We start from the raw sequence: 15,323 nt of genomic DNA, 5'->3' as shown, positions 1-15,323 counted from the left end.
TGCTTAAAGAATATTTTAAGCCTAATTCACAAAATAAACAGAACGACCTCCCATGGATCCCTACTTGCTACAGGAAAAGCCTCTTTACTTGTCCGCTTTTCTCTCTCATCACTCTCTCTGCCACACACTCCTCTCTAGATTCACTCTAAATGAACAAGCCATGATGTTTTCTAATTTGCTTTTCTTTACAGCCATGAATTCCTTGCTTTTTTCCCACCAGGAAAACACCTATCCAATATCCTATCACAGCTGCTCTGTGATCTGATAGCCTTTCCAGATAGCTGATCACACTGAAATTAGAAGGCAGCAAACACAAACAAGTAGGATGAACTTAAAGAGTGAGACTGTGCCTTATCCATCTTTTTCTCTTGCCAGGGCTTGGCACATAAAATCGGTGCCCCAAAAACATCTGTTGAACGGCTACGCATCAATATCAAAGTGGTGAAATGTGAGCTAGCCTGAGGTACCTGTGCATTGAGGGGCTTTTATTTGTTAAGGAAAGAGGACTGAGACACAGGCAGCCCTGGGCTTGACGTAGCCACACGGAGCAAGTTACTAAAATGCTGAGCATCTGCTTCCTTACTTGTAAAACAGAATTAAATCCAGCAACTCACAAAGTCATTGTGAGATTAAGTGAGAGGTGTGAAACACTGGCATATAAAAAAAGAAATTCAAATGTTAGATTCTGTCCTCTTGCTGAAGGCATTAAAGCCATGCAATCTATAAGCAGCCAGGGAGCAAAGCTGACGCTCATCAGAACCCCATGCTAGTGACACAGGGCATCCAGATACACACTTCTGGCAAACTGTTACACAAGTCCTCTCAAACCTTATACTGTTTTCCACAGTGATAGCTGAAGAATGGCAGCAGCTGCCAGACCAAATTAAGATGATTATACTGAGTCTGTTCCTCAGATTAAAACCACTGGGCAGGTACCTGAAGCCAAGATACAAGGCTTCATATATCAACAGGCCCTGTGAGTGGCAGCTCATCCACAGGGGTAGTTACGGTGCAGCTGGCATGGCGGCAGGTTGCACAACCTCCGGTGACAACAGCCGCCGTCACATCCAGGAACACTTATCATAGTATCATGAGCATCATACATAAGGCAGGCGGGGTGAGGCCTGAAAGGTTCTGAGGAAGCACAGGGAGGGACCAAGAATTACCAATGGGCTTACTAGCAGGTCAACTATCCTCCACATTAATACTTTTCTATACTTTGTTTCTTCATCATAAGAAGGTGATGTCACAACCTGCCTCACTGATGTACTCTGAAGGTTGCGCAGGAGAACATGCATGAGCTTCGGGCACAGGGAAGACAGCATGCACGATTATTACCACTGCCCACACACATGCTAATACCTTGCCTTCCGGGTGCTCAGCTCCTCTCTCCAATACCAAACTTTGTAGATCTGAGTTGATCTTGATGGTTGTTTTCAAGTAATAACCTTAATTTATATAGAGTGGTCTAACATACAGCCCAAAAGGAGGAAGAGGAAAATGTCAGGTTGGTGGGGAGGGTCCCTGGTGGCACAGCTTCCCTTCTTGATTTCCTGCGGTGATACTACCACAAACTCAGGAATCACTGCCGGCACTCCATTACCAATCCAGTTAGGAGCCACATTGTACTGGCTGCCACAGTCCCCAACTCAAAAGGAAAGGAAAGGGGATTTCCTGTGGCAAAAAAAAAGGCAAGCCTAATTCCATAAGAGTAGAAAGCATACAAGCCTAGTTCCCTACTCTGTTTCCAGTGCTTAGTAGAGCCTAGCACACAGCAAGCACTCAGTAACCATGCTGGATGAATAAATGCACCCACTTGATTCTATACCAGATACCCCTATCAACTGACTGTCTGGCTCTTTGAGAATCTAAGATCTAGGCACTGGGGAGATTAGGTAGCAAGGCCAGTATAAAAATCAGGCCTGTGAAGGGATCTTCATGGAGCCCAGCAGAAACAGATGAGAAGCTGTTCATTCATGAAACCAGCACTTAGAGACCACATCAGCAATTCCAGTCCCAAAATTAAAACCTTCTAGAAGACATGGACCAGATCATACATCTCTCCTGTGTGAGGCCCTGTGCATGTTGGACAGTGTTCCTCCTAGGCTTAGACAAGTAAATCTCGCAGAGTCCCAAGTGCTTGGGTTAATAACACTCACACTTCCTACTTGCCCTAAAACCTGAGATATCAAACTTTTGGTGTCAGGACCCCTTTACACTCTTAAATAATTATTGAGGAGGACCCCAAATAACTTTTGTTTATATGGGTCATAGATATTAATATTTATCATATTAGAAGTTAAAACTGAAACATTTAAAAATATTTATTTACTAATTCTCTTAAAATGAACGATAATAAACCCATTACATGTCTACATAACATACTTTAGTTAAAAATAACTATATTTTCAAAAATATATAGTGAAAAGGTTGGCATTACTTTACATTTTTATAAGTTTTTTAGTGTCTGGTTTAATATAAGAGCTAGATTCTCATATTTGCTTCTTAATATGAGAATGTGACATGTTGTGACATACTTTGTTTTGGTAGAGGTATATGATGAAAACCCTGAGTCACAAACACAAGTAGCTGGAGAAAAGGAGAAATACTTAATAGATTTTTCAGATGATTATGGATATTCTTCATTGATACGACACCAAAACTCAACAAGTAGTAGTTGATTAAAGGTTAACTGCACTGTGGACTCTAAAACCATGTGAAGGAGGTTTTCATACTCTATCCCATTAAGTCCATTGGTCCATCTTACACTTTGTATGGCTCTTTTACCCATGAATGATTTTGTAAGATCATACATTGATGATTCAGAAAATATCCAATCACTAAATTATGCAGATCTTCCAAATATTGACATATTTCAGTATACAACATCAAAAAAAATTATACTCATAAATATTGCCACCAACCTTATCAGAAAAGTCTTTTAAGTAAGCTATCAAACTCACATGGCAGATACAACTTCCAAAATTCTAATTTTCACCTGAAAACTCAAACTTTATCATTGGCAACAAATGCTGTCAGTTGTTTTCCTTGAAGTGATAGATCCACGTTATACATTTGGGGGAAATGTCTTCCAAATACCCAAGTCTGAATAACCGGAGTCTGACTCAGTCATTCCTTCAAGTATATACGGTGTTCCATGAAAAAAGCAGCTTGTTCAGTTGGCAACTCCAACCACTAATTGCACAAGTGCTTTTCCTCGAGACACCATCATACTTCAAATAGCAAAAACACTCTATGCATACTCCCTCGTGACATACCTGTTACAAATAGGTATACTCAAAGGGTTGAGACTTAGTAAAGTTAATAACCTGTACGACCTAATGAGAACAGCCTTGAGTAAAACTGACATTTTCTTTTACTGTGAGTGTGTGGTAGTGAAGCCTACAATATACACTAGTCTAGTTTGATGTCCCCACTTAGATTCTTCTTAGACACCAGCAGTTGTACCCACCACCACTTCTGCACTATCAGCGAAAGGCTCAACGGTGTAAACAGCATCTTAACATGATCATGAAACAGTTTTGAACTTGAGGGCCCCGGAAAGGCCTCAGGCACCTCCAGGGGTCTGCAGACCACATTCTGAGAATGCTGCCGCACTCTGTAAATCCTGATTGGTTTCTGCAAGCTGCCCAAGTCCCAGACTGTCAGTGAGCAGGAGAAGGATGATAGTTTCTTATGTGGTGAAGCAGCAGGTGAGGACACAGAGGACCACCAGCTCCTCAACTAGCCAGAGGCTGCCGTCCTTCAACTACAGAAGCTGGCTTAATCAATCCTATCCCAACTCACATACTTCCAGTTTCTCAGGCAGGACTTTAGCAAGGGCTGAGGGGGGGCTCTCAGCCGTGATCTATAGACCTGTGGCCACTTCTACAGTAATGGAAAGGAGCTTCCTGTCTGATTAATGTTGCCAGAATTAAAGTTTCAAAAGTACATGACATTTGCCTTTACCAACCTCCCATTCACCTTTTGGCACCTTTGCCAACCAACCTGCCTGCGGACTCACGCCCAGAAGCACTCGGCACCTCCGTCCTCCCCATCCGCTTCCAGTGCTACCTGCCTTGTTTCCCATCCTATGGACATGCTCATTTGCTTTCTCTTCTTAGTTTAATCATCTTGTTGTGGCTTTTTTCTAATTCATACCAAGTTGCCAGTGACTTAACTCTCCCAGGAAAATTTACTTTTTAAAAAATATGTCTTTACTGATTTCAAAGAGAGGGAGGGAGAGGGATAGAGAGAGATAGAAACATCAATGATGAGAGAGTCATTGATCGGTTGCCTCCTAAACACCCCCTGCTGAGGGTCGAGCCCGAAACCTGGGCATGTGCCCTGACCAGGAATCGAACTGTGATCTCCTGGATCACAGGTCGATGCTCAACCACTTAGCCATACTGGCCTGGCAAAACTTACATTTTTAAAAGGCTACTTTTTGGCCCAGGTGAAATTTTAATTGAGATTTTCCTTCCATGTACTATGGAGTGTTTAGGGCCAAGAGTCTTCCTCGATGGAGGAATAGAAAGGTCATGCTAGAGAGGACTCACAATATGGCATTAGGGAAAAAACACAGACTTTGGAATTAGACAGGCTTGTGTCCAAATTAAGGAGCCACTACTTATATGACTTTAGGAAAGTTATGTGACTTCTCTGGGTTTTGGTTTCCTCATCTGTAAAATATGGGTAATATTTTCCTTGTAGAGTTCTTATGAGGATTAATATTGTACATAAACCCAGCATCATCCCTATGAAACAGCAGGGATTCAGTAAGTGGCAGTTATTATCTGAGTCTCTCTGTGTTGGTCAATCTGTCTTTAGAAGCATCAAATAATAGTTTCCTGCCCCACAACTGCCACCTTCCTCCTGACCCTAGATACGAGCTTTCAATCCCAATTACCATGAGTGTCTCCAGCTGAGTCTCTTCTGTTTCATTCCTTTAGAGACAGGGCTGAAACTATAAATGCCCAGGACTCTGCTTCCCCAAGCTACCAGGCATGAAGATGACCTATGCTTCCTGATGGGGGGGCACTTTTCCTATAGAAATGATGATGCCAGGCACTTGATCAGATTCCTAATAATGTTTGACGAATGAGTCTTTGGGATTTTCTGGCGCATGACCAAAACACATGAGCACCATGTTCTAGGAAGAGGCTTTCTGTTTTATTCCACCAACCTTTCTTTCCAGCCACATGCAACTATTTCCCAGTGGTTCCTTTTGTGGATCTTTATCCCTACTGGTCTTTGCATGTCCTTTCCACAATTTTTGACTGCATCTCAATTTATATTTAATTCAAATACTATTTGGTATGGTTTGCCAGAAAGGAGACAAATTTGCAAAAATAATAAAGTTACCATAAAACCAGCAAATGCTATCCCTGTAACTAGACTCAAAGTTAATGGGAAGAATGATTTCAACAACAGGAAACTCAGAATTATACCAAGGCTATAAACTACGTAAAGATTAGAGGTAAATATGATTTGTCCCTGGAAAATGCCCCATCTAAATGGCAAAAAGAGAGGAGTCAAGTGGTAAGAACTCACTAAACAATAAAATCCTCAAGGAAGAAAAATAAAAGCCAGGCAAAATAAATTACATAAAGCGTACAGTCAGCAGATACAATTTACATATTAAACAGAATCTTACCTGTCTGATCAAGTTCGAGCAAAAAATAAGGAACACACATCGATTTAAATAACTTCTTTACCTGGAAAAAGTTGAGAAACAAGGGGAGAATGTCAAGGAGAAGCAGCAGCAGCCCACAGAAGAGTTGCTTACCCAGCTCTGTTACTGCCCCTTAATCAGCCTTCTCCTTGGAAACTTTCCAGTTCATTTTCACATAACCCACAACAATCTTCCTGCTGATAGTAATGCTACTTAAAAGGGTACTTAAGCCCTGGCCAGAGTGGCTCAGTTGGTTGGGCATCACTCCCTGCACCAAAAGGCTGCTGGTTCGATTTCCAGCTAGGGCCCACGCCTGGATGGTGGTCTCAGTCCCCAGTAAGGAGAGTGCAGGAGGCAGCCAATCAATGTACTGCTCTCACACCGATGTTCCTCTTCCTCTCTCCGTAAAAGTCAATTTTTTTAAAAAGGGTATTTTAAGTCTCTTGATTTTATTCTATTTTCTCTAATTCACCCATATGGATTCATAAAATATATTTTACATGTTTATTGACACAGTCAACCCCACTATAAAATTGATTTAATATTAACCATGTTTTAAAAGCCTCTGGAATACTTAATGTTTCCAAAACATTATGTTGCAATCCTGAGGAAAAGTCGTATGCTCAAGATTATACAGAAGCCAAAATTTTACTTGAAGGTTAAGAGTTAATTTTGCCAAATTTAGATCACTAAAATAATATTTAAATTACTAATAAAAGAGGCTTTAAAGTGACATTTACATACAATTCACAGTCTGTCATTAATAGGAAAGTTTAGAACCACATTCCTTCAGCTTACACAATAAAATGAAAAAGGCCAGAGTAACCTGGAGTTCACAGAAATGGTCAATCAAAGGAAGGTGCTCTTGTCCCACTCTAATCTAACTACTAAACGTGCAGGCTTCCCATTGTACAGAAGTACACTGGAGGGTTTCTATCATTGGTATAGAACCAAGTACAACATTTTGACAAAAATGAGAGAACAAATGCATTCACACACCTTGGTCACCTTCCTCTTACACTCCCTTTGGACAGTACCTATGCCCCAGTCTGAACTCAGCTCCCTCTGGCAACATGCACTTAAAATAACAGTAATCCTTTTGAAGAATGCTGGGGTGAGTAGAGGAATTTAAGGAATTGGGCAGGAAAGCTACAGCTGGGACACCACCTGGATAAAAGTCCACTTATATTACAATGTTGATTTTCTAAGACTAAAAGTAAGTTCATACACATATAAAATCATGGACTCATTAGATTTCTTAGCCGCTCAGGTTTAAAAATAAACCATTTGCAGTTTGTTACAAACACACACACAAGTTTTCCAGATTTAGAGAGTAAGTCCTAAACGCAGCTCCTAAAAGCAATTCTCAAACTCTGATAATATGTGAATATAGAAAACATACTCTTTAGATTCCAGAGAAAACATGACCCCATTTCAAGAAACCATTCTGTAGGTTATTTTAACTCTGATTAAACTTTAGCATGGTTCCACCATTCAAGATTCAAGATCTGTCTGTCTTGATATCAGAAGTGCCAGCTTCTAGAACGTTCTTACTAAGAAAACTAGAGGATGGAACTTTGCCTGTATAATAGACACTTTACTGAGAAGTGGAAGTAGATCTGCATATCAAGCAATAGGTAAGCTGCAACGAGACATCATCTGCTAATTCCAACTGCATACCCTCCTTCCCACTGAAATATTTGTAAGAAACAAATACCACATTTTCTGCAAGGGTAGGGAGGGTTTATCTTTGTACTTTAAAACCTCTTCTTTGCAGTAGGATGCATTAGAAGCACATGGTAACGTGCTAGGTAACAAGCGGGAAACTAACCTGATGCAGAAGTTCATTTCTTTGTGGGCATTTCTCAATTAATGCAAGTTATATTACTGATCCCAGAGAGAAATACAAATTAATTAGAGCAATTATAAATTAAGTTGCTCTATTCTCATTTACTCACATCACAATTGTTAAATGAGATGATAAAACCAAAACTGAAGGAAATAACCTGGGGAAATTCTAGTTAATGGCATTTAAAAAAAAAAAGAATGTAAATAACCAAGTATATAAGCTACACCCCCACAGAAGAAAATCACCAGGAGAAAATTTTACCAGGAGAGACACCTAACTATCCTTCATAGCCAAAAATATTGAAAATTAACTTATGTCACTTGGCACAAACCTGAAAATAGCTTTTATATTATGTATTTGGAAAAGCTAAGGAACTGGTATTTATCAAGGTAAACCCAGAAGATGTTTGTCCAGAAGACTTGGCATATCCAGGAATTTTTCAGATAATGACAGTAAATAAAACTGCCAGAACTACTATACTTTTATAAAAATAAGCATGCAAATCACCTGCCACAGATTTTTAAGGAAAAGTTGATCATTCCCAGAGTACATTTAATTAAGTAAAACAGAAAAAGAAAAAGGCTAGGCTTTGCCTTTTCAGAGACGAGGAGGAGAGCTAGAAATGAAGAAGCTAGTAGAATTCAGGGATAAGGTAGCAGGGATGAGTCATTACCGTGGAAAAGATCTGCAGGGAACAGGAGACCTAACCGCCTATCATTTGCAGCAATCCTGATCACACTAGCCCAACCCTTCATTGCATAACTAGAGCAGCATCCAAATTGGAATGGTCCAATTCTCTAGAAGTGTTTTTAAAATATAAGTGACTAAAACATGTGTGGCACATAGTAGGCACTCAAGTGGTAGCTATTATTAATATAAGCGTGTACTGAGTGCTCCCGAGTGGTTTCACGCAGATTTGAAATCATCTGGGCCTCATAATAAAGCTGTGTGTTTAACAGCTAGTAGAGAAGATGGTATCATCCTTATGTTGTTGTTGAGGAAACAGATTTACGAAATGAGAACTGAGCCCTTTTAACTGCAGCGTTCCTTTTACTATCCATCATGGGCATGAAGCTCTGAAGGGAGAGGCTAGCCTAGAAAAAGTAACCCCTCCTTACTAGGACTAATTGTACTTGGGATAGAGTCAGATATTTGTAGACTGCGATCTAGCCAAGCCTCTGTATTGATGGAAGGAAGGCCACCATCCAAGGTTTTAGGTCCTGACAGGAAGACAGAAAAAGCAAGGAGTTCTTTTATTTAACAAACACTTACATAGCACTATGTGCCAGGCATGTTGTATGGCTTTTAGAAATATTAAAGAATTTAATCAAACTTATGAGATAGGTATTATTCTTATGCATATTTTACTAGGTAAGGAAACTAAGGCCCAGCAGGTAAATAAGTTAATCAAGGTCACATGGCTAATAGGTCACAGAGCCAAGATCCAACTTCTGACTTCAGAGTCCTAACTCTTAACCATTTTTGGTAACAGAAAAGATTGAACAACCACATAGTTTCAAAGCTAAAAAAAAATCAACTAGTAATCAACTAGTCCAAGCCCCTCACTTTAAAGATTAAACAAATAGGGAGAGGAACCTCAACACTGGACACGATCACCCTAGCTGGTCTTGCTCAGTGGTTAGAGCACTGGCCTGTGGACTGAAGTGTTCCAGTTCAATTCCTGGTCAAGGGCACGTACTTCGGTTACAGGCTCGATTCCCAGCCCCGGTTGGGGTGGGTGTGGGAGGCAACCAGTTGATATGTCTCTCTCACATCAATGTTTCTCTCTGTCTCTCACCCTCCCTTCCACTCTCTCTAAAAGATCAATGGAAAAAATGTACTCGTGTGAGCATTAACAAAAAAATTTTAAAAGTGCACAAGATCACCAGAGCTAGATAATTAGCCCCCAGAGGCCAGGAATTATACCTCAGATTCCTGATACCCAGCCCCCTTCTAAATTCTCTATCACTTATACTCATCATTTAAAATTTACAGTGGGTTATCCTAGGTCTTTTTCTTTTTAAGATTCTGTTCTGCCTTCTCAGTTTGACTAAACCCCCTAGTGATGGCAGTTGTGTCTCCTATCTTTTTGCAGTAAGACATTAGGAGAGATGGGGCCTTGGTGGCAATGACACAAGCATGTTGAATGAGAAACAAATGCAAGGTTCTCCCTACTTTAACTGTTCCCACTGCGTGCCCATCTTCCCTTTTTCTTCTTTTTGGAAAAATAGCACACACACAGACAGAGTCAAAAAAGCCTTTCTCTATGTAAGACTTCCAGAATAAAAAGGCTTCCAAATAAAACCCCCCTGAGAGCTGGAAAGTAAGTCAAGAGACAAAGAAGCTGAAAGGAGATGGAACTTAATAAATTACTCTACAGGTGATCCTGGACAGAAGGCCAGTTATGCTAACCTAAAAGTCCATCGTGTCTAGTTCTAGAACTACCCTGAGTACAATTTAAAGCTAAACTTCAGCGACATTTAAACTCCCTCAACCTTCCTATAAAGCACCAGAACAGGTTTGTCTTTCAACTCTCACCTTCATGCTAAGGTTAAATCACAGTGACCACTGAACTTTTCCCTCTGATCACCTAAGGTGAAGAACCAAGTAGGAAGCACACTTGATTCTTTGTGAAATCATTTTCCCCATAATAAACCAGAGCATGAAGAGATATTTATCAAAAGTTCAGAGTGCCCCAAGTAACAGCTCCTTAAGAAATATTCCCTATAGACATGACTAAAAGAGCAGCAAAACCCCCCCACCCTAACTTTCCCTGACCCTGACCGCCTGAAACATCTAGTACTTTGCAAAGGCTCAGAAAAAGATGACACAGGCAGTATTTTTTTTCTCAAATCAACATTCCCCAAGTACTCTGCAGCAAGTTACACCTACCCCCACCCCCATACTAAGGGGAAATCCAGTTGTTTACACCTGAGCTCAAAAGTCTGTCAGATTTCTATAATTCAACAACTTGTTGCCAACCCTTGAGGTTACAGCCTTACCTCAGTACAGTGTCTGCACGTGGACTTGCTGAAGATGACCACAGAGTGGCTGTCTATATAGGCCCGCAGCCTGGCTCTGGGGTCTGCGATGGCTGTGCTGGTGGGTGCGGAGGGGCCACTCACATCAGTGGCTGGGGTTTCCGGCAAAGTTTGACTAGAGAGATGATGATCCTTAGCTAGAAGTGACGGAAGCAAAGACGGTAATTATCAGAAAGCAAAACAGAATGATGCGTTTTCTAATATTAGGCGCACTCTAAAAGCCTTACAATTTTAGCCCCAAGAACCAAAATAAGCAATCTGAGGAAGGACTCTAACATGGATTGTACAATTAGTTCTGTCACCTGACTGGAGACTTTGGGCAACTCACTCGACATTTCCAACTCATTTTGCCACACTCAAAATTAGTTCTCAGGGGATCTGGACAAATGAAAGCAAGAGTGTAGACATGGAGGGCCCCTTTTACCCCATCCCCACTCCCCACCATGGTTTAAATGAGAGAGGCCAAGGATCAGACATGTCCCCTTCTCACAAACCCTGCTCGCAGACACAGGCACACACCACCTAACCCAAGGCTTACTCTTTTTTCTCCGACTAAGTCCTGGATAAGCAGACAAATCTGTGGGACCTTCAGGCCACAGGCACAGCTAGCTTCCAAAAAAAGAGTTTCTTTAGATTCTCGTTTCCTCCTCAGGATTTTGCCGTGGCCCAACCTGGCACCAGAACAAACATGATCCAGCCTAGTGCCATGTCATCCCCACATGGCAGTACTGTCATCCTGGACATCATCACCAGCCAAAGCCTCTGAGAGATTGCTACCTCTGGCTTGTAAATGTTTAAACTAGCTATTGACTTCAGGGCCCGCAAACAAACCAAGCTCAATCCTGCCCTTATGACTTGCTTCATAAGTGATTTCCTCTCATTTCTGCTACCCATTCTCTTCAATATCATCATCTTCACAGTTGATATTCATGTTCACCCAGAACTAAGAGGAAATTTAAGTGATGGAGCTAGGATTCAAATCTAGGTGATAATTCTCTAGAACCCATACTTTTTTCAAAAACAACTTTATTGACATATAATTCACATACCATAAAATTTAGCAATTCAATGGTTTTCGTGTATTAACAGAGTTGTGCATCCATCATCACAACCAATTATAGAACATTTTCATTACCCCCCAAGACAAACCTTATACTCATTAGAAGTCACTCCCTATTTTCCCCCAGCAAGCCTGTGCCTCCCCCACATCTAGGCAACCATTAATCTATTTTCTGGAATCATACAATATATAGTCTTTTGTGACTAGCTTCTTTCACTTACATAATATTTTCAAAGCTCACCCATGCTATAGCATGTATCCAGTACTTCATTTATTTTTTATTACCAAATAATATTCCATTGCATAGTTTTACCACATTTTATTTATCTATTCATCAGTTGATGGACATTTGGGTTATTTCTACTTTTTGGCTGTTGTGAATAGAGTTGCTATGGACATTCATGGAGAGTTTTTTGTTTGAACACTTGTTTTCAATTCTTTTGAGTAAATACCAGGGAGTAGAACTGTGGGGTCAAGTTAAATCTTTGAGGAAGCACCACTCCTTTCCAAAGCAGTGACAGTATTTTACATTACCGCTAGCAGCGGAGGGGGGTCTCCCAATTTCTCCACATCCTTGCCAACACTTATGATCTGTCTTTTTAATTCTAGCCATCATTGTGTATGTGCACATACATATAAACATATATTTTAAATGTTCACTGGTAATTCTAAGATTCACTTCTAATTAAGAACTGTTGGATTAAGGCAGCATGACCCACCAATGACATTTCAAAAAATTAAAATTAAACTCTGGTTTTTATTTTCCTCTTTTCTATTTTGCTTTTAAAAATTTTTTATTAAATTTATTGGAGTGAACTTTGTGAATAAAATTATATAGGTTTCAAATGTACAATTCTATAATACATTATCTCTATATTGCACTGTGTATGTACCACCCCAAGTCAAGTCTCCTTCCCTCACCATATATTTGACTCCCTTTACCCTTTCCTACACCCACCCCCCTTCCCTCTGGTGACCACCACACAGTTGTTTGTGTCTATGAGTTTTTATTTTTTTGTCTTGTTTGTTCATTTGTTGCTTTCAGTCTTATATCCCACATATGAGTGAAATCACATGGTTCTAGACTTTTTTCATCTGAGTTATTTCGCTCAGCATGATATTCTCAAGATTCATCCATGTTGTCACAAATGGCAGTATTTCATCTTTTCTTATGGCTGAGTTTTGTATACATGTCCCACATCTTCTTTATCCAGTCCTCTATCAAAGGACACTTTGGTTGTTTCCATGTATTGGCCACTGTGAATGATGCTGCAATGAACATAGGGGTGCATATATCTTTACAAATAAATGTTTTCAAATTTTTCAGGTAGATACCCAGAAGAGGGGTTGCTAGGTCATATGGTAACTCCATTCTTAATTTTTTGCAAAACCTCCATCCTGTTTTGCATAGTGGCTGCACCAATTTACACTTCTACCAGCAGTGAATGAGGCTTTCTTTTTCTCCACAACCTCTCCATCACTTGTTATTACTTGTCTTGTTGATGGTAGCCATTCTAACAGGTATGAAGTGGTATCTGACTGTGGTTTTGATTGGCATTTCCCTAATAGGTAGTGATTTTCTTCATACATCTGTTGGCCATTTGTATGTCTGTCCAGGTCCTCTGCCCATTTTTTAATTGGGTTGTTTTTGTTGTTGAGTTGTATGAGTTCTTTATAGATTTTGGATATTAACTCCCTATCAGAGGTGTTGTTTACAAATATTTTCTCCCATTCAGTTGGTTGCCTTTTTATTTTGATGATAGTTCCTTTCGTTGTGCAGAAGCTTTTTAATTTTATCTAGTCCCGTTCATTTATTTTTGCCTTTACTTCCCTTGCCTTTGAATTTTAGAAGGCAACATGGAAATAAGGATTCTTAGTGGTAACATCTCATGGAAAGAGAATCACAGAACGTCAATATGGGAAAGATATTTGGGGTTAAGAGGCCAACCTATTCATTCTACTGGTGAAGAAACTGAGCTCCAGAGAGGTAATTAATCGGTGTGGGAATCAGGGCTGCCACACAAGCCTCCTGATTTCATTATGCCTTACTGACTCCTTTGACTTGGAGGGATGACTAACTCTAAAAGCAGGTGATAATTCCTTACATAACATCTACACTTAGGGCACCACCCACCTATTAAGCTCAGGTATTTGCCAATACACAGAACACAGTATTCAGGGCCATTACAAGGAAAACAATATCTTCTATGATTAAAAAAAGCTGCAATCTGACTTCGAAGAGACTGTTCACCAAGAATAATAAACAAATGGATAGATAATTAATTAATTAATAACAGATTACCCAACTAATCAAAATCATCAGGATTTTTCCTTAAATTCTGCCTCTAACATAAAAGGCAAATAAAATTTTACTTAGAAGTTTATCAATTGTTTTTAAATTTTCCCCCTCAATTTTGAAATGAAATTTGAAGCAGCATTCAAAGAAATATATTAACTAAATATTGCAGGAACAGCACAGAACCAAGTGATCAGAGAAACTTAAATAAAGTTGTAATTATTAGTTTCTTCCATTTTGTCCCAACTATTCTGCCTAAGATCAATTCCTAGTATTTGGATCCAGAAAGTACCTACTATGCATTGGTGAAAACTCAGACTAAAGGGTAAAAATAAAATGTGCTCCATAGTTACATTTATAAAAATAAACAGAGACATCAATAAGAGATTGGATAGCTCAGAAATAAATATAGGATAATTTATGATAAAAAGGCATTACAAAGCAATAAAGAGAGAAAGTATTTTTTAAATAGTGTGGTAATAATGGCTTGATAATTTGGAAAATAAGTTTTTTCACTTATCCCTTACTATGTAACAAAGCATGTTAAATGGAACCTTTTCCAGATCTCTAATGAGGTGATAACTTCCTAAGCTTAGAAGTAAATACAAAGGAAAAGAGCAACAAGTTGTAGTGCAAAATAATAATAGTAATAATAATATTTTTTAAAGCAAAAGAGCAGCCTAGGGAAAGCATTTAAATAACAATAAATTAATAAATAACAACAAAAAGAACTCGAGCAAGTTGGTTAGGAAACAGAAGGACCACGAATGCTAAAATGAATGAAGAACAGGAACAGCCAAATCAGTAGAAAGAAAACAGCAAAGCTAGAATAAAAAGGTCAATTTATTTCACTTTATTCCAAAATCGGAAATGCAGATTAAAGCAATGAAGTGTGATTTCTCATCTATTAAAAATGATAACCCCAGTGCGGGTATATGTACATGGAGGTGAGTCCATGGACACAAGGGGGGGGGGGGGCGTGCAGGGAAGTATAATATAAATTAGTATTATTTTTTTGGAAAATAATTTGACAGTGTGGATCAAGAGCCATTGAAGTGGCCATACCTCTTAACCGGAACTTTTACTTATGGGAATTTACCTTTTAAAAAATTTTAAATAATAAAAACATCATACTAACAAAATTGATCTCTACCTCCTACTCTTCTCGCAGGAAAAACTTCCAGTACTTTTTATTACTATAAGTAGCATCACCCAGTTAAAGGGGAAATTTCCAAATTTCTTTTCAATGTGAGTTCTATAGCTTTAGGATTAATCATGTTAAATTCCTGTAAAACTCAAAGGAACAAAGTAGGCCGCTGCCCTAACTATCAACACACTCTACTCCCTACCTCCTGCACATGTCCATTCCCTTTCCAAGGACAAAGTTCTCTCTTGCCTCAGCT

The 15,323-nt window shown here is 39.4% G+C and overlaps 1 protein-coding gene across 2 annotated transcripts in view; it reads right to left on the bottom strand.

Moving 5' to 3' along the window:
- Positions 1–15,323, bottom strand: part of TXNRD1 (thioredoxin reductase 1) — a 97,954-nt gene that overhangs the window by 64,627 nt on the left and 18,004 nt on the right. For both annotated transcript variants that reach the window (XM_081125474.1, XM_081125477.1), the window contains exons 2-3: positions 10,526–10,701; positions 5,657–5,717 (exon numbers count right to left, since the gene is read on the bottom strand). In XM_081125474.1, the coding sequence (XP_080981600.1) occupies positions 5,657–5,717; positions 10,526–10,701 (237 nt within the window). The remainder of the gene's footprint in view (positions 1–5,656; positions 5,718–10,525; positions 10,702–15,323) is intronic.

The sequence above is a fragment of the Miniopterus schreibersii genome (genome assembly GCF_964146895.1).
Source record: "Miniopterus schreibersii genome assembly, chromosome: 2".
Taxonomy (NCBI): Eukaryota; Metazoa; Chordata; class Mammalia; order Chiroptera; family Miniopteridae; genus Miniopterus; species Miniopterus schreibersii.
Note: the sequence above shows the minus strand (reverse complement) of the source record. Positions and strands in the feature narration are given on the sequence as shown.